Genomic DNA, 18,459 nt, shown 5'->3' on the forward strand with positions numbered 1-18,459 from the left:
CTTAGCAGGACAAGTCATAATCTCTAAGAGTATAATCTGCCTATATCTACAGTGACTAGGGATTCTCCTTGATAAGAAGCTTAGCTTTAAATATTATATCAAGAAATTAGCCTTAAAAGCTCTGACTATTGCAAGTACTATATACAGTCTAGGCAATACAGTATATGGAGTAATATCAGTACTCTATATAGCTTGCTTTGCTACTAATCTTTAGATCTATTTAGATAATCTAGAGATAGCTATACAGCTTTTATCAGTATTTATAGGCTTATTACAAGAGATCTTTAAATCCTTCCGGGCTATTTTCTCAACCTGGCCTATATAAGAGAGATATCTGTACACTGACAGTGGCACTGTATAGATCTACTGGGTCCCCAGACATGAAGATATCACTGAGAATAAAGTAGCTAATCTAGCTGCTAAAAAGAGAGCTATTATAGATTCTCTATTAAGGAAATAGTTATATGCCTTATTAAAGCGATATACTAAAGCTGACATCGCATCTACTCTATAAAGATACTGGTAGTCTACAGCTCTATAACCTTATCAGGACCTAGGGATTACCTTCTTCCCCCAGTGTCCTGATAAGCTGCGAATTCCACGCCCTCTACTTACACAGATACTGGCAGCCCGCACAGGACATGGTGACTTCACAACTTATTATAAGTATTTTAATCATGAAGATGCGCACCTTCTCTGCTGCTGTGATACAAGGAAATCCCCTATACACTTCTTCTTCTGCCGTATTGCAAAGAGACGCCTGCCCTGATCCCCAGATCCTTTCTCTAAAACAATCCTTTACTTATTAGGCACTCCAAAAGGCGCAGTGAAGCTAGCCGCCTGGCTATCTGAGACCCGTTTCTTTAAGGATATTTGCCCACGACACCCCCCATCTCAGTAAGACTGAGATAATATAACCCTGTCTTTTCTTTATTTTCTTTCTCCAAAAAAAAAAAAAAAAACTACACAGTGAAGGCAGGATAAGTCATGGAGTGTAGACGGACCCGTGCAGCTGGCATTATTCCTGTACCTGCTACTGCAGGCCCTCTCATTCTTCTTTTTCTTGACTACAGCAGCTATGTAAACGCGCCAAAGTCCCCTACATGTATATAGAACTAGAATTAGCAGCTAGTTAGAGACACCCAGGGCTTACCCCCTAGCGGCCTTTGCCCCAATAGGGGATGGTGGGTCACATGCCTCGGCGATGAGCTATGGCCGTTAAATATAACCTAACCTAACCTAACCTTCATTACTTCTGTAAACCTGAGGGCTTACATATACAAGTTGAACATTAGATTAATTTCCAATCAATCTGTTTCCATACGGAATTTATTCCGTAGATGAAGCTCTATAGTTTACTTGATCAAGCCTTAGTTCTCAATAGCCTTAAATAGCAGCGTAAGAGACTTATATCCTCGAGTATAATAAAAGCACTGTCTCCCCTTTCTCTTATAGAAATAATTTCAGGTCACTCCCTACAATAAGCGTACAATTTTTTAAGGACACTTTGTCAGACTAACATATTCTTTACTACGGAATGCAGGAAGCCGTAAGGGGCGCAGGAAAGACTATATATAGGGCCTTACTAGGCCCCCTAACGCGAAAAATATCAAATAGAGAGACTAATCTCTGGTTCGGCCCATCATCATCAGCTACGAGTAAAGCCTTCCCAGATGAGGCCGAGCTGCTGAGGATATTGTGCCGAACGATAATTGCCCTGTCACTAGATCATATTGCTGCACATCTCCAAGTCGGATAGCCATGTCTTTCAGCAGCCGGGCGCGTTCTTCTCCATTTAGGGTACTCCCTCCTGGTGGTACCGGAAGATGGCTAGAATACATGGTGGCTGTGGACACATAGCCTAGAATATCAGGATTTAAGGTGAAGAAATGCAATGTGGTGAGAGTCAGGGCACACAGGGTGAGTATTGATGTAGCTGCAGAGAAAATCGACAGCCATACCCAGTTAACCGTATACACTGGCAGATTATTGAAATAAGCCCCATGGGCCCCCGTTTCATTTGAGAATTTGGACGAGGAGCTTTGGATGATCGCAGTCGGATCCAAACTACCAAATGCGTATGTGTTGAAAAGTTGACTCAGGCGTAGTGTAAGTGTGTCCCAGTCTACAAGGGCTGTGGAAGGATCAGAGAGATTGGCTGCCAGAGGTGAGTCTGGGTTGCGGATATATGCTTCAGGAATGGAGTAATTGGGATTCATCGTTGTCTGGCTGAAGTAGCTTATCATGTTCGTCCAGGAGAATCCTAACCATTGTTGCCAATTGTATGCAATCTCAGGTATATTCTCTCTCCGGCGCATAGCCCTGACGCTGCAGGAATGATCATAAGTGGATGAGGAGGAGACCCTACTTTGCCCAACGCTGCAGACCACCTCTGCTTCAATATAGACCTGGTTTAGTTGGAAATATGCTGTCATGTTCATATTATTTGCATTAAAACTCATTTTGCCACTCATACCGCCCAGCTCAAGTACTGATACGTTTTTGTACTTAGTCTGCAGAAGAATTGGGTCGACGTCAATATAATCAGGTCGATAGGAGCTAGAGAACCCTTGACCATTAAGCCTGTATCCAGTAAGATTGGCAGTAGGGTCGACTGGCGGGTACGGCCTAATCGTCTTGACAGAAGGCTTCGATGAACGCTCAAGCACGAAATAGGTTGAAGGAATGACGAATGAGACATTTCCACTCTTCTCCAGTCCCATGATTGGAACCCCAGCTAGTGACGAGTAATTCATTGCCTCATTGGCGAGGTCTACCCAACCTGTATGATTTGATAGACTACTGACCGTAGGGAGAAAAGGTATTTTGACATTCCCCCAGGCGTCCATCCCCGAGGACTTGACGTTTGCAGGGGCAAGGAGGCTTGCATAGTACACAGCTTCAACAAACGGCTTTCCTGTTACTGTACTACTGGTGCCACCAAAATAGGCGTGGCCGGGACTGCTCATATTCAAATAACTCATGGTATTGGCGAAGGTACCTGTAACTCGGCGGGTCCGCAAGACTTGGAGTGGTGACTGACCTCCCAATGGCGACACAGCCCATAACAAGACCAGGGACGCACCAAGGAGGTTGAAATGACGAAGTGACAGATATGTGGATATTGAATTAATGAGGGTCGTACTGCCGTTTAGAAGCTCTAGGGATCGCAACGAGCTCCCTCTTTCCAGTTGCCATGACGTGATTCGCTTGGTCATCCTGCCCACGACAGCCGAGAAAATCAGTGGGAAGGCCGTTGCTGACTATGAAAGACACATCGTCAGTAATGGAGCTAAGGGTAATCCCTTCTGGCGCCATATGGACGCCATGAGGCAGGCATACGATAATTATCCCCTCTTGAATCCTCTCCAAATCTTCTTTGTGAACCAACTTCCCGTCCCGAGTGGCGCATATGTACACCAAGGCGAAGAATGGGGCGGGCATCAGCAAGCAGACAAGATCCACCAACGCTGTGGTCGTACTCCAACGTTGAAGCTTTCTAGCCTCTCGTGGCCAGACGTGTTTCTCGGTTCTCGAGTCGATCGTTTGGCTTCTCGTGGCATCAGATGTACTCGGTTGACCATGGGTGTGAGGCAAGAGTTCGTAGGCCGGAGCACTTCCACTATAGGAGAGGGATGTATTGCTCTCCTTTGGCCAGGCTACGTTTTTGCGTAATGGAGGCATTTCACTGTTTTTGACTCTTTTGTAGATTAATTTTGTATTGTGTTTCGACTCCAGTGATTTTCAGAGAGGGAAGCGGTATGAGAAATAATCGTTTTTTAGCTATAGTAAAGAACTTGTGCCTCATAAAGCATAATTCACTAACTGCACCTGTTCTCATATTCAGCGTATCCCAGCACAAAAGGAATTATCCAAGTATAGCCAGCGTGTACCAATAAGGGTGGTGCGAAGACCGCGCCACCAACAGCCAAAATAGGGTCCGCGCTCTGATTGGTATCTCCGCACGGAAAGTGAAAGGCATAGTTCAACTCCTCAAGCCTTGGGTCCATAAACTCCTTAGGTCCATGTCGGTACCCAAACTAGCAGATTATTCCTGTGCCCACCTGTTCGTTCAGCTCACCATGATCGCTCGCTTGCAAGGTCTTGCTCCCCGGACCAATTTCCACTTTTGGTTAAGGTGGGCCGGAATTCAAGGGACTGACGACCGGGCCACCAACAGATAAATAGGGCCCGCGCTCTGATTGGTATCTCCGCACCGAAAGCGAAAGGCTGAGTTCAACTCCTCAAGCCTTGCATCCATAAACCCCTTAGGTCCATGTCGGTATTCAGGCTAGTAAATTATTCCTGTGCCCATCTGTTCATTCAGCTTACCATGATCGCTCACTGGCAAGGTCTTGCTCCCCGGACCAATTTCCACTTTTGGTTAAGGTGGGCCGGAATCTAAGGGACTGACGACTATATTGTTGAAAGCCACGAGGCTGACGAGAAGCAAACGAAAAGAAAGCCACGGCGCCTACAAATACTGTGAAATATAAACATGCGGGGCTCTATGTGCTTGGGATCTTAGACTAGTTGTTTGCTGTCCACAAAATAAGTATGCCTGAGCACTATAGCTATCATCCAGTCAGCCCAGATCCCGACAATGTCCGGCCTCCTGAGACCCTTCCCCTCCGAGGAATCACTCCAAATAGTGCAGAAACCCTGATTGGCCCCGATTCGCAGTCAAACGTCAGGGAAAATACACGATGGCGGCGGACAACAACTACTACAACAATAGCAAGAACGGACATGATAGAGAGCCATGGATCCTCACGAAGATTGCGCACACAGAACCGGCGGTGGGTTGCGCAATTCGTTTCAGTTGCAGCTGTCGCCCCGTTTCTTTTCCTTGCCGGAATCGCGTTCTGGCTGAACAATCGCGCAGTGGAGTATGAGAGCTGGGACCGAATGCAGCTGGCAATGAAAGTGGTCAGTCCATAATTATCAACAGGAGAGCGTAGCGTCGAAAAGATTTTCAGCACTCTGCTGACCGCGGTGCTCAGCTTGCTACATTCTTCCCTATAGTTTTTGCTGCCGTTGTAGGCCAGACAATGCGACAGGCTGCGCGGTGGAAACTCGAACGCGGCAGTCTCCTGGGCTTGCTTGAGCAGCTGATGGGAAGCATGACGGTGTTGGGAGCGATATCTACACAGCTTGCGATGCGATCATTCAATATCCTGGGACTTTGTCTTTTCCTCGTCTGGGCTCTCTCACCACTCGGTGCACAATCTGTGCTACGCATTATGTCTGCTGATTTGCGCAAAAATGCCTCTCTCGTTGCCCTTGCACATTTTGACACAAACAACGCCGGGGTTATGTCGGCGAATATCTCATACTGGCAAGCGAAAAGCCCTGCGCCTGATAACCTCTATTTCACAGCCCTCCTGACTGCCAGCACCACCAGATCTTCTACCTCTGACTTCTGGGGAAATGTCAAGCTACCGCTCATAGGAGAGCTTGATCAACAAGACTCGGCAGGCAACACTTCTGGATGGCGGGAAATTCAGAATTATACATTAGTGAAAACATATCCATCACTGCTAGGGATTCCTGTCTCCGGCCTCTCACGAGTTGGGAATACAACTTTCAACATCAACAGCTCCTACTTTGATGTCGACTGTCGCACGGTAGCTAATGATTCTGGCTCAGGAGTGTGGCCATCGAGAGTCAACTACACCGCTTACAAATTTTTCACGTATCTTAACCCTTCGAATAATGGGACAGAGCTAAACAGCAACAGTAACAGCATGGAGAAGTACTCTGCTCCCATTATCCGGTGGATATCTCCAAATTACAGCCCATCTAATTACCGTGGGGTTACGTATGCGGACTGCATTGTCCACGAGCAGTTCGTCGAAGTTGCTGTAAACTGCGAATGCCCTGATATAGGCGCTTCCAGTAGCAGAGGTGACTGCTTCGCAAGTGCTGTTCGACTCCAAAGACGTACATCTCCTCGTTCGCAGTCAATATTCTCAAACATCCATCTGTTCGACCAGTTCGCCACCGCTCTTAAATCTGCAACCCCGGTGACACATCCGGGGACCCCCTCATTCATGGAGCAGTACATGGCTAGTCCAAACGGAACAGTTGGAGAAGAGGTACCCGCAACAGACCTCTTCAGATTATCGAAGGAAGTATTTTCGCAGCGCCTCATGCACCTTATCAATACGTTCTATATAGCCAGGCTTGGTCCCATAATTATGACAGGAGATTTCCCGTGGACTAGCGAAAACGCCGCGTATGGATATCTTAGTTCTGCTCCGATCAAAAGTATCTCTGGCGTCTTTACACAGCGTGATACGATTCCCACTTGCACCATGAACTGGGGGTGGTGGAGTATGTTCCTATTCGCCTCCCTCTTCATGGTTGGTGCCTCCGTTGTCTCGTTTACCTTGGCTTCACGGACGCTCAATCCGGATATTCTTGGTTACATATCGACCTTCACACGAGACAACCCACAGCTCTATCATATTGCTAGCGTAAGTAGCGCAGTAAGTGGCTTAGAGCGGGCCCGTGCGATGGGGGATGTGTCAATCAGATTCGGCGATGTTCGAAGTGATGACCCTACGAAGGGCGAATTGGGAATTGGGGAGACAAAGTGGACGAGTCGATCAGAATCTTCCCGATATTACCAATAGAATTTATAGCCCACAATATAGCAGTGCATATCTGATTCGCTTCCATTAAGCGTCATTGAGATGAGGGCAAGGATCATCTGTTTTCTTGGACCTCTTGGCTACAGGGCTTAGCAGTTAGTGCACGACATGACACCTCTCTCTACTAAACTGAGACTCTTAGTATCATGAAAGTTTTGATTAGTCAGGATATTACAGTGGAATTCGGTATTTTGCCTTCACATTGGTTTTGATTGTTGTATATTGGCTGTTATTTAAACTCGGTGATTTTATAGGATCTTGTTTGCGACCACATGGTGAATTATGACGCTACTAGAAAGCGTCATAAGAGAAATTACTACCTATATTTGTATTCCGCCCTTTAAAGTGCATGGGAGATGTTATTTATGAGTGGATCTAGCTCTCTAGCGGAACATTTGATTCTGGAATATGCCAAAGTCATAATGACATCCAAGACAACGCCATTATTACTGTTCATCCACATTATGGTTGGACATAGTGCTAGGTGAGGTCCGCATGCAATTTCCTGCCATGGGCAGTGCTCCAGTTAGAGCTGAGCAAGGCCTACTATTGAGATTTTTCAAGATCAAAATCCTACTAATGAAAAATAGAGAAAAAAAAAAAAAGAAAAAGAAAAGAAAAGAAACTGTATTTTGTATTTTTAAAGGATGAAGTTGGCAGTTCACGGTTTGATAATTTCTTCATCATTGCAATGCGTTTTGGTCAGGACAGTAATAATTTAACTGATAAGCAGTTGAGCCAAAGACGCCGGAGTTAGCATCTTCTAATTCAAGTAATTATTATGCACTCTGCCCTTCTTGCCTTCCTTTGCTCTACTGGTGAACAAAGCATCGGCGAATACATGATGGAGCTTGGAGCTCGGATTTAGGGTTCCTCTGGGCATGAAGCCTCATCCACATCAACTGGGTGGTGATTCCTATCAGAATGTTCGTATTCTGGACTAGATGTAGATTCGCTAAGCGACACAGCATCGTCGCAGAATGACATTGAATTATTTCTGGTGTTGTTACTGGGAACACTAATCCGCTGCAGGCTGGAGCTGAGCGCTGCTGCCATTCATTAGCTCTCTCGTCAGAGAAGGCCACGAATGTAGAGTTTTACCTGTCTGTTGGATGCTGACGAACTTTCTGCAGGTAGCAGATCCCTTGCCTAGTATTTTGAGCTTCTTCGAAAGCTGGTCACGTAAATCTCGATTCTCCTTTGACTCCCCTGCAATTCGCGCGACCAGAGTGTCTGGCATATGGTACACCACGATAGGTGAAAATAGCTGGTCAATGGATTTGGCGAGGGTCGTTTCCACAACGTCTGTTGCGACACCATCAATGAAACCTTTCAGTGCCACCTAGACCGTATCAGTATGGCCTTCTGAATAGAGAGTTTTCCCGAGAGAACACCAGACCTTATAATATTCCAATGTACAATCCAAAGCTTCCCGGGCGGCAAACCGAATCATATCCGTTTCAGAAGACTTGAGCAGTGAATCCAAAAGACTGCGAAGATCAAACGTGTTATTTTTGAAATTAAATGTATTAACTTCAGTGACATTGAAGAAATGTGTTAAGACCTTAGAGAACTCTCCCTCTAATACATTCCGACGAGACTTTTGTAAGTTGTCAGTGAAATAATGATTGTATGTTATTGGGTGCCCATTCCGGTGGCGCTCAAGCATTTCATCTAACCTCATCTCCATTTTCTTCAAGAGATTGCCGAGGGCCGGGTCGAAGACATCTTTCAGCAAAGCGCTCGAGGTTGCCATGTCGCTAACTTCAGTGACAGCGGCATATATGAATATCTTCGCTGCTTCCCAAGCCTTAGCAATATAGTCTTTTGCAATATTTTGCCACGGCTGGGATTGTTCCTTGAACAAATCGTTGACGATCATTGGATTGAATGTCCCAGGAAGCTCCCTTCCCCTGGTTCGTCGGAGCAACATTTCAATATGTTGAAGGTACTGTTCGCGAGTGACAAATAACTGCATATTTGAGGTTTTCTCATCATCCTCGCCGTTGGATATATGACGGTAGTGGCCTTTTTCGTTTATATTTTGGGCGAAATCTTCACTCAGGTTCTGGATTACCGCACGCATTCGCTTCTGATAGCCGCTCTCTGAGTGGGCACTCCCAAAAAATGGGTCATTGTAACTGCCATCCAGACCGGCTTTCACGAGATTTTGAAAAGATTGGCTGATGTGGAGAAGATACGACTGCTGCTCCTGAAGAGTAGAGCGAGGCTCTCCTAGCTTCTCTAGCCTCTTAACGCATTCGTCTATTTTGGCCTGTATTTCATTCATCAAGCTAGGTAGCTCAGCGGCAATCTGACCGAGAAGTAGCCTGCTTAACCTTTCCCGGAGCGTGTCTATACCAACATGGGAACGTGGCAAGTCCTCCCAAACACCTGTAGAAAAGAACTCGGTCTCTTGCTTACTTCGAATTGATAGGCTCCATGTTCCTTTTTCCGTGTCCATGTTCTTGAGCACATGCCAGCCGAGACGAAAATCTACCTCCTGATTTTTGGCAAGAGAGACAAATTGGGCCTCGCTTTCCGAACCCTGAACCAGTGTGTCAGGCTTTGTGATGACACCGAGTGTTCGCTTGCCTGAGGGATCTGCCTCCCGTGCGAGTCGTAGGACGATCTGATTGGCAAAATCGTTCTTCGCGGAAACAACCGCAAGGATAATACTCCTCGGTTCCTTCATATAGGATTGAACGACATCTTGAACAAGCGCAACGTCAGCGGCTGACTGCTGCTTTGTCTCGGAGTGGATTAGGCCCGGAAGGTCAACGATCGTCAAATGGGGCCGGTCGGGTCCTGAGACTTCAACCCGAAGGAGGTCATTGGAGAAGGCTTTGCCATGGGTAAATATGCCCATGGCAGTTTTTGCATTCTCAATCAACTGCGGGAGACCTTCAAAGCTCTCGAGCTCCTCATGGAAGCGTGAAAGTGTTTCTTGTTCAACATCACTGCGAGATCGATGAGGAACGATAGACACGCTCACTCCAGTCTGGGCACTTTTACGCAGGACAAGCTCAGTCGGGAATCGCGTACAAAGACTGCTTCGAACCGGAAATGAAACGCCAGATATTGCCTCCAGCACGGAGCTTTTTCCTGAGGATTGGTCTCCGCAGACGATTATCTGGGGAAGGGAGATGTAGTGACTGATACCTTGAAGACGTAAAGTATCAACCGAGTCCAGGAGCTCCAGGTGCTCTTCTGTACACAGTACCTCCAAAGAGCTAGTTGAAAAATGACGCAAGACCATCTTCACGAGCAAGTACCTAGTGGCAACAACTGACGAGTGTTGGATAATGTGTTTCACAACAAAGATAGATATGCTTCCATGGAGACATGGAGGACAGAGGACAGGGTATGAATTTATATCATATTATATACACTTACAGCCATAGCTCCACAACGATAAATCCACCCTTGACCTAGGCGAAGCTATACATTCATATCCCCTTCTGTCCCTTACTCATACCAAGCAGGAATGCGAAGGCTAATATAACTCAACACCCCCTTATTGGTTAATAGTATCAATCATGCATTCTCGGCAGATAAAGAGCTTCGATATAGTTGGACGAGCCGAACTACAGGCTTGGATTACAATTCCTGTCTCAACCAGCGAGGGATAGCATGACAGAGAATATGTTAGTCGAGCAGCATTGAATGGATAACGTACCTGGTTCTGCAGGCAGTTTCGGAGACGGCTTAAACGGGTACCCCTTAGGTAGTAAACTATGACAGAGCAAACTACTACCTACTGAAAGGGCAACAAACCTGCAACTTAGGTAGGGTGTGTCGGTTTTCTGTTGCAAAAGTCGCGTAATGAACGACGCTGATACACTCACCTCCGTTGTCTACTTAGCATGTCACCGTAATTTCGCCTTCGAATCTATCCCTGGTCCATAACGGCTATGTGTATATTCCACCTCCAGGGTACACAACTAGAGCCCCTCGGGCACCTATGGTTCGAGTTGAAACTAGAATTACGAATGTGAACATGAGACACTCGAAAACAGAAACTACCGCATTGCAGCACAGGAGACGCCTAGCAGTTGAACGATTCTTTACTTCTCATTGAGAACTTGGTGCATTTTGTGAATTGGACAAAACAAGAGAGATCTCCTATGTCGATAAGAACCTAAACTACAAGCAAAGCAAGGCCGAGACCATCAGACCATCTCCCGCAATTTAACATGATACTAGGGACAAAGGTTGAAAGAAGGTATGCACACCATTGGTAACTTTGAGCCCGCCTGCAAGTGAGACAATTCCGTAGTAGCCCCTAAAAGGGAAGTTCCCACCTCGAGTGGTTTTTATTACCGGAGTTAGGATAGCGTTCGCACTTAGCTATGAGCGGCTGGTAGAGATAAGGGAAACTGGTCGAATAACGCGGATTTTCAAGACTAACCAATTATTTTGAAGAGTGATAAATGAGTTTAGAGAGGGACACCTACTATGGTGGCTTAGCTCTGTAATGGTTCTAGGTAAAGGCATTTTGAGAACTGGGCATCGCGGTCAACGAATAACAATATGTTTCTCTCACCATACTAATAATATTCACGGAAGAGGAAGTGAGATAACGAACCAGGTATAAGATGAATGGGCTGATTTTACACAACTAAGTAGGAAGACAATCTAATTCATTCAAATGGATACATGTGCTGTTCCTAATTGGCTGCACTTAGGGTCATGAGTGGTATAATGCTCACAAATATGTTCCCCCTTTTTTCTTTTCCGACTAGTCGCCAGCATGTTATTAGATTACTTGGATACAATGTTAACCTAGTAATCTACCGCTGAATTCTAATGAGTGCAAAATGATGAATTGATGAGGTCTAATTCCTGATCTAGTGGTAAAATGAGCGATATATATAGGCTTTTAAGAAGATCACTAAATCATGCGGTATCATGATGATACAGGATGATACAGGATGATGATATATGATGACCATGGCTTAGAGTAGTAATCGAGGCGCTATTCTAAATGCAGTAGGGTGGTGGCTGATAGTGGAGCTTTAGTGGTAATTTCGGTTGACAGTTATTAGTGGCGGTTCCGACCACCCACCGCCTTTCGCATTTTATTTTGTGATGGCTAAGTAACTCCAAGTTTTCCTTGACCACACATTAATATGTGATGAATGTGCTGTTCATATATATATTAAAAGTATTGACTGCTTGACCCCTGTTCAGAAGCATTATTAATGCCCTGATCTAACGACCTGAAGAAGGGAAGAATATTTGAAGAAACCGCTAATCCTCAGCTATGGAGTGATTACATTTTGCTGGACCCATTTTCCCAGTGATCTAAGGATGAAGGTAATACCTACCGAGCGTTCTAGTAGGACTGGCTAATAATTTAAAGGGCTGGTTAAATCCAGCTGGGGACGACTTTTTCGACAAGCGGCAAAAAATCTCGGCCAAATAACCAGCGCTTGAAAAACCTATTCTACATTATGACGCAAAGAATTGGAGAAAAACTGGCGTCATTTACGGAAATACTCAACATAGAGAGCCCAACACCGTACGTCCTTGGCCTCTGTATGGCTCCTAGTGGATTCAGGCAGCCGTTAAAAGGGTATTCCCAGGTTCTGTAATAGATGCCATTACGCTTTCTACTGTACTGAATTAGGTCGCCACCAAGTCATGCCCCAGAATATTTTTCAGGAAATTATATTTGCCGATGTTACTGTATCATGTATAGTTATAGAAATGGGAGTTGAGAAGGCGCCCTAGGAGTATCCTGATTACAAAAACTATATTTTACACTGTCTCTACCTCGATCATCAGTACGGCTTAGTATTCTGTGGAGGAACTACGATTTAATAGCATCTGAGAGAAGAATACTGTTCTGTACCGAATGCGAAGGACTCTGACTATTGCTATCTCAATTAGTTTTCGCGTTGATTAGACTCAAGCCAGGGGGCTCATTAGTCGCCCTTTACATCATGTCGAATCTTGGACCACTGTGCATATTCTGTGTGTGTTTAATTAAATACAGTATCGAAAATCCAATTGTTTAATTTTCTAAAGAGCATGCCGTCAGATCATCTTTCTACTTGTAGCAACAAATATAAACCTACAGTATAATATGATAGCGAAAGAAACATCACACCAGGAAAAGCATTAGAAGTATCTTACACTTGGACAATTTGAGGAGAGGTTGCAAGCTTCTGCAGAGTCATTCCAAAATGCAACTGAAGGGTCAGAAATGAGTTTTGGACCAGATTACTGGAGATGGCGCGGCCAGTCTAGGCTAAGGCACTACGTCAAGATATTTATGGAATCTGGCTGAAATAATTTAACCCTCCCCTTGGTTAAATGAAAACAAAGTGATCGGTGACATATTCTAGACCTAACCTTTGGCCGCAAGCACTTTTTATCGTGTATATTAGTAAACGTATTTGTCGCCTATATAATATCTTCCTTTCAGGAATGACCACAACAGATCAGCTATTCTGATTCGCGCCATCCTCGTTACCCGTTCAATACTTTCGCAGTCTCGAATGATCTCAGAACTGCTGCTTTCAAATGTTCCACCCCTGTCCACACATTCGTTGGGCCCCCTTAAGCTACCTTAAGCTACCTTTGCCTATGAATCGCGTCTTTCTTAGGCGGGCCTTACAATGGACCGCCCTGATAACCGCCAACCTCCCTCATCCCATCTACACAGAAACATACCGGGCATGTTTTGAGTCTTTTCGATGCAAAGCTCACACACGAGGCTTATACTTTGAATAGGCTGACAAATCGATATGCGACACCCATAAGCATGTCATAGTTGGCAAGGTATCGACATCCTGGCTGAGACAGTTATCACGGGAAGTGTTTGTTCAACCAATGATGCCATAGTCGAGTACGGTAGACACGAGCAATGTGCAATCAGTCCATTTATCTTATAAAAGGCATCGTATATTGCTATACACAACATACCGACAACACTCTCCAGCAAGCTATAACTGTTCTAAGTACGGTTGAGCATTGCCAAGAAACTAGGTACAGTAACAGGCAAGCAGAGCTAAATTACAAATCATAGGGATCATGAACAGCCTTACATCGGAAAACCCTTGATAAACAACGTCATTGCTGAAGGTATAGTAAATCCCCTAGTTATCCCCGTTGATTCTTCTCGTATGTCTTTGGACAAGCTCCATATCGAGTAAGGTGGCGATTCGGTTATGCTAACGATAACTATGGAATCACATAGGTCCGGTGTCGGAATAGCTTTTTCTGCCCCTGAAAATGATCGCTGGATGTATCCCATTGCAGAATGATTCCATATGCTGCCTAGTAGTTGCTGACCAGCAAAGATGCATCACGTTGTCATCCTACCAGTAACCAACTGCGGATGAATTAAGTCTGGATCTACATAACTACATCTTACGGCTGAGAAAAATACTATCGCCACACATGGCGAGAGATTTACTTTTAGGTGAGAGAGTGCTTGCTTCCAGCCACGAAAGATACCAGGTTATGAGATACATCTATTGGTCGGCAGTCTACGAGGACGTTATCATACTCTTGTCGTCGACTGCACCAGATATGCATTCCCTGTGAGGCAATCCGTTTATCTCCATAGTGAAAGCCTAGAGTTATGGGTCGGTACAACAGAATCATGAGTATCACCGGACAGCCGAAGGCTCAGTTGCTAAACGAAGTCTTCTAATATCATTGGGGACTGCATATGTGAAATAACAAAGAAGAGATAGGATCTATGATAGGGACACCGACATGCGCCTGCATCTGTTCTCGCAATCCTAACCTTTTATTGAGTGCCAAATGAGCTATTGAGAATCCTAAGAAGTGCATCGGACCCCTTGGGGTACGTCAGGATCTGTTCCAGATGGATTCCTTCTGTCGGATGCATCCGGTCGCATGGTGCGTAGCCGTAGATTAACTGATCAATAATCGGAGAGACCATTCCACTAAGTGCCTTGAGAGTCTCTCCTTCGACTTCGTCAAGGACTGTCACGAAGGTATTGAAGGCTGTCTCGGGTACTTCTGCAATCCTTTTCCCCACTTTTTAGTACATTGGTGAGCTTTGTTGAGCAGACAACTTACATGGTCTCGGATATTTCCATATCTAACGGCTTCGCCATTCCACCAAAGGGTAAAAGGCCTAGTACACCCATCCCGAACCTGTTTGCTAAGGCCTGAAACCGTCTACCTAGGGTCTGTAACTTGGTCACGTTCTTGTATTTCGTGGCATACCCATCCATAGTCTCATTGAGATTAGGGTATATTGCGCTCAACATGAATTTTGTCACCTCGGCTTTAGCATTGTTCCCTGGGTTTCCGGGTTTTTTCGTCCGCTGAAATTCTTCAGGATCTACGTGAACAAATTCTGTGGCTGCTCGGCTAGAGGGCCCCGTGCAATCCTGATACAAATGGAAAATATGATATCGTCGAAGGAGCTTGTAGTAAGCTATTTTGTCGTCCAATACACTAATCAGGCGAAAACGTTCGTGGATCGATATTCCATTTTTTATGTGCAAACGCGGCATGTCGTCTTGCGTCCACTGCGAGTCCCTCAGCTGCTGCAAAGCAGCGATTGAGTATGAGTTGCCAATCGATATCTTAATTAAAATTAGCACATTAGCTTGCCTTTTATTCAGGCGCTTTATCCGTGCCCTCAAGGTATTTTCGAGTATTGTGGAGTCGGGAGTTGGGACACCGTGAGCGATGCACCTTTGCGCTTCTTTTGCTATGCAAAGGGAAAGTTGGCGTTCAATACCCGACAAACAATCATCCCTAGAAGTCTGAATACCGTCAGTAGACGCAGAATTTGGTGTGACTCTCCGTCGCTTTGCAGAATTGGGGGTTTCTTGCAGCTCGATAGCTCTGTTTCCTGGATCAACTGTAGCTGACCCGCAAGGTGTGGAATTGTTGGACAGTATATCTAGCATAGATAAGTCGTTAATATTGTCCATTCCGAGTAATGCATTGGCATCATCCAACGCTTTCTCCAAAATATCTTGATTTTGTCCTGTAGGATATATTTCTTCAACTGGCGCGCGAATGGTTTCTATTGGTCCTTGCCGTACTATACCAGGAATAGGCTGGATATCGTCAGTACCGTTCACCGAGACACCATTCCAGCCGTGGTCTTCAATGAGGTCTGTGCTCGTCCTCTCAGCCGGGGTGCTTATCTGCGGTTGCACACTATTCAAGTGATCGTTGTTTCGAAGTATATCGCTTGTTACACCCGTCCTAAAGCAGGTCATAACCGTGTCGTGGATGCTTTGACATGCGGTAGTACGGTCGACTGACAACATCCTTGGATCGATGACAGCTTCATCTGGGGCGAAAAGCCTGTAAATGTGCATTGTTAGAGTAAGAATCAAACATGAATAGCCGGTCCCATACCCCAGGTTCTTCATCGCCAAAACGACCGCATCGATGCTTTGAGAATCCAAAAATATGGCCGCTGCAATGGCATAGATGGCCTTTCTGAGTACTAAAGCTGATTTTGCGCCCTTTCTCGTGTCATAGTTGAGGCATTTGTCAAGGTCAGCCCTTTCAGCGACCCTGGCACAGTGTTCCGTACTACCAAACTGTACGTTGAGCTTGCTCGATTCCTCTTTTCAGACATCAGATACCCCGGGCACTTCAGGCTGCTTTTGCATTGTTTGAGTGTATACTTGTCTATCTTGTACTTACCTCGGGTGCTATCTAACGTATATCCAACGTAGACGGAAAGGAATTGTATAAGGAAATTCCCCAGATGCGCCAATCTACTATTGCCGCGTATATTACTTCCGTCTTTGTTGCCCCCTTTGCCGGCTGCTGTGAGAGCTTGTGTCAAGAGTTCCTCAATCTTGAAGGTATACCCAAGACGGTCCTGTACTATCTTGGTATGCTGCGGAGTAGCCATCCTGGTAACCTTTCCGTGACTCAGTAGTGGCTGAAATGATCAGGTTTTCCCGGCAGGTTCTATGAATATTGTCTGTTGCTAGTAACAAAGCTAGGGCCAAGGAGACTAGAGTAGTCGTTTTGTGTAAAGTAATAAGAACCCGCCGTTCAAGAACCACACTGAGAAGCATCTTTCGCAATCTGACATGGTGCGAAATCCGAAAAGGAAATATGTTCAACGTCGCAGCTCCACCTCTCAGTCCGTAACGTGGGCCATTCAGAATCGGAATGTTTCGTCAATATGCATATGCTCTCATCCTAAGAGCCAATCAACACTGCAAGGCGGCTGCGACAGTTCTGTTCCTAAAATGGAAGTTCCCGCCTCGGCAGGTTTTTAGTACCGAAAGGGGTATAGCGTGGTAATTTTGCCAGGAGCGATTGGCAAACGAAACGTGTCTTGAACAAGAGAAATTACTATTGAATGCAGAACGCTACGGAAGGAAAACTTTGGCTATGGTAAGGAGTATAAAGGGTTTTGGAAAAGAAAAGGAAACAAAGAAAGAAAGAGAATACTCCTCAACGGAGGCGGTCTACGAATAATTACTTAATACATATGTTAGGTAGCATGGGGACGTGAAGAGGAACAGTCTTTGTCAAATAAGAAACATGCTAGTTATATAATAGAAAGGAAAAGCGGGAATACAAGGACCCCAAGCACAGGTAAGTACCAGCGTAATCCCCTTCTGAGTAGACGTTCTTCATACCAAGCTCTATGAGTTGGATGCATCTCCTACTAGTTGTTGGTTGGGCTGGTCGGATAGGCCCCTAGAAACTGATGGTGTATTTGTGATCACTCGTGGGAAAGCAGTGGTCCACTCCCGAAACACGAAATCCACCCGGTCCTGTAACTCCAACAGGTGATCTGGAAGCGCAACGAATGGAATGCTGTTCTCTGCCAAAACCTGGCAAAATGTGGTATGTGTCTCCTGCCAGTCCTTCCAGCTACTCGCCACTAACCGTGTTCCATCGTCCGTCAGCCATTCCTGATGCGGTGGACACAATATCACCAACGAATTCATCATTCGACTGCGCAAAATTTGCCATTGTCTTGTGCTTTCCAAAGACTCTCGACCATGCGGGGGCCCATAAATGGTGGCGTAGATAATAGGATCAATACCGGACCTATCAGATAGAACTGGCATATAGGATTGTTGGGTTTCGGCGGCAAACTGTGCTGACAGAATCAACTTCTGCAGCTTAAGTGCTTTAGATGGACTACTAGTAATATCATCTCGCGTGAAGTTGTGTATCAGAAGAACAGTTCGAGCCACCTCTGTGATTCGGCGTAGCACAATATCCTTATGCTGGTATTGAATTGCATCAAACAAGGCATTGACAAGAGTGGTCTTGCCTGTACATTGTGCTCCTAAAATATATATAGAAGTATCAGGGTGCATATTAAAGTAAAATTAGTGGCTCTCGCCGAAAACGAAGAAGACTGGGGAATAAGTCCTAATCTGAATATGTGGAAAAGTTGGCGAAAAGTAAATACATTTATATGACGGTCAATAGTGAATTTGAACCCCCGCTCGGAAGAAAAACGTGTCATGATTCGAGATTGCATATGAGTATATTTATAGACTTCGTGCTGATTCCTGGGCTGCATGATTGGGCCTCGGTTAGCATCACCTTTATATCAGCTATTAAACCCCGCTAGCCCTCGAGTTTATCGGCCATGTTTCTCATGAACATTAAATACCTACAATAAGCCCACTAAGCAAAATCCCTCGACTCACCATGCCTTCGAAGCGGTTCGGCTCCTTTACGTACACTCTACAGTCCGAGTTTACGCTGAGCGATACCACTTGGTATTACAACGTTCCAGGCTTGCCGAAAGCACCCAAAACGAATGCAGCGGGATTGATTAAGTCTTTGGAATTGGTGTCGAACC

General features: G+C 45.4%; 5 protein-coding genes across 5 annotated transcripts; 1 reads left to right on the forward strand and 4 right to left on the reverse strand.

The window, feature by feature from the left end:
- Positions 1 to 1,652: 1,652 nt before the first annotated feature.
- BDW43DRAFT_315486 (uncharacterized protein) lies at positions 1,653 to 3,684 on the reverse strand (the record flags this gene model as incomplete). The annotated part of the gene is made up of 2 exons (XM_032048069.1): positions 1,653 to 3,263; positions 3,343 to 3,684. 2 exons carry the CDS (start codon positions 3,682 to 3,684, stop codon positions 1,653 to 1,655), a joined length of 1,953 nt encoding a protein of 650 aa, XP_031895682.1.
- An 873-nt stretch (positions 3,685 to 4,557) lies between these two features.
- On the forward strand, positions 4,558 to 6,638 carry BDW43DRAFT_315487 (uncharacterized protein; the record flags this gene model as incomplete). Its single annotated transcript, XM_032048070.1, has 2 exons — positions 4,558 to 4,929; positions 5,004 to 6,638. 2 exons carry the CDS (start codon positions 4,558 to 4,560, stop codon positions 6,636 to 6,638), a joined length of 2,007 nt encoding a protein of 668 aa, XP_031895683.1.
- An 882-nt stretch (positions 6,639 to 7,520) lies between these two features.
- BDW43DRAFT_322521 (P-loop containing nucleoside triphosphate hydrolase protein) lies at positions 7,521 to 9,915 on the reverse strand (the record flags this gene model as incomplete). The annotated part of the gene is made up of 3 exons (XM_032049572.1): positions 7,521 to 7,705; positions 7,758 to 7,998; positions 8,056 to 9,915. The coding sequence occupies 3 exons, from the start codon at positions 9,913 to 9,915 to the stop codon at positions 7,521 to 7,523; spliced, it is 2,286 nt and encodes a 761-aa protein (XP_031895684.1).
- Positions 9,916 to 14,421: 4,506 nt separating this feature from the next.
- BDW43DRAFT_315489 (uncharacterized protein) lies at positions 14,422 to 16,530 on the reverse strand (the record flags this gene model as incomplete). The annotated part of the gene is made up of 4 exons (XM_032048071.1): positions 14,422 to 14,665; positions 14,718 to 15,968; positions 16,023 to 16,236; positions 16,317 to 16,530. 4 exons carry the CDS (start codon positions 16,528 to 16,530, stop codon positions 14,422 to 14,424), a joined length of 1,923 nt encoding a protein of 640 aa, XP_031895685.1.
- Positions 16,531 to 17,240: 710 nt separating this feature from the next.
- Positions 17,241 to 17,908, reverse strand: BDW43DRAFT_289906 (uncharacterized protein). The gene has a single exon (XM_032043450.1). It carries the CDS (start codon positions 17,708 to 17,710, stop codon positions 17,279 to 17,281), a length of 432 nt encoding a protein of 143 aa, XP_031895686.1. The 5' UTR covers positions 17,711 to 17,908; the 3' UTR covers positions 17,241 to 17,278.
- Positions 17,909 to 18,459: the final 551 nt, after the last annotated feature.

This window comes from Aspergillus alliaceus, assembly GCF_009176365.1.
Source record: "Aspergillus alliaceus strain CBS 536.65 unplaced genomic scaffold BDW43scaffold_59, whole genome shotgun sequence".
Lineage (NCBI taxonomy): Eukaryota > Fungi > Ascomycota > Eurotiomycetes > Eurotiales > Aspergillaceae > Aspergillus > Aspergillus alliaceus.

Bases quoted from the DNA above. Each gene is read 5' to 3' on its own strand.
- BDW43DRAFT_289906 (XM_032043450.1), bottom strand. From the start codon at position 17,710: ATGCCAGTTCTATCTGATAGGTCCGGTATTGATCCTATTATCTACGCC.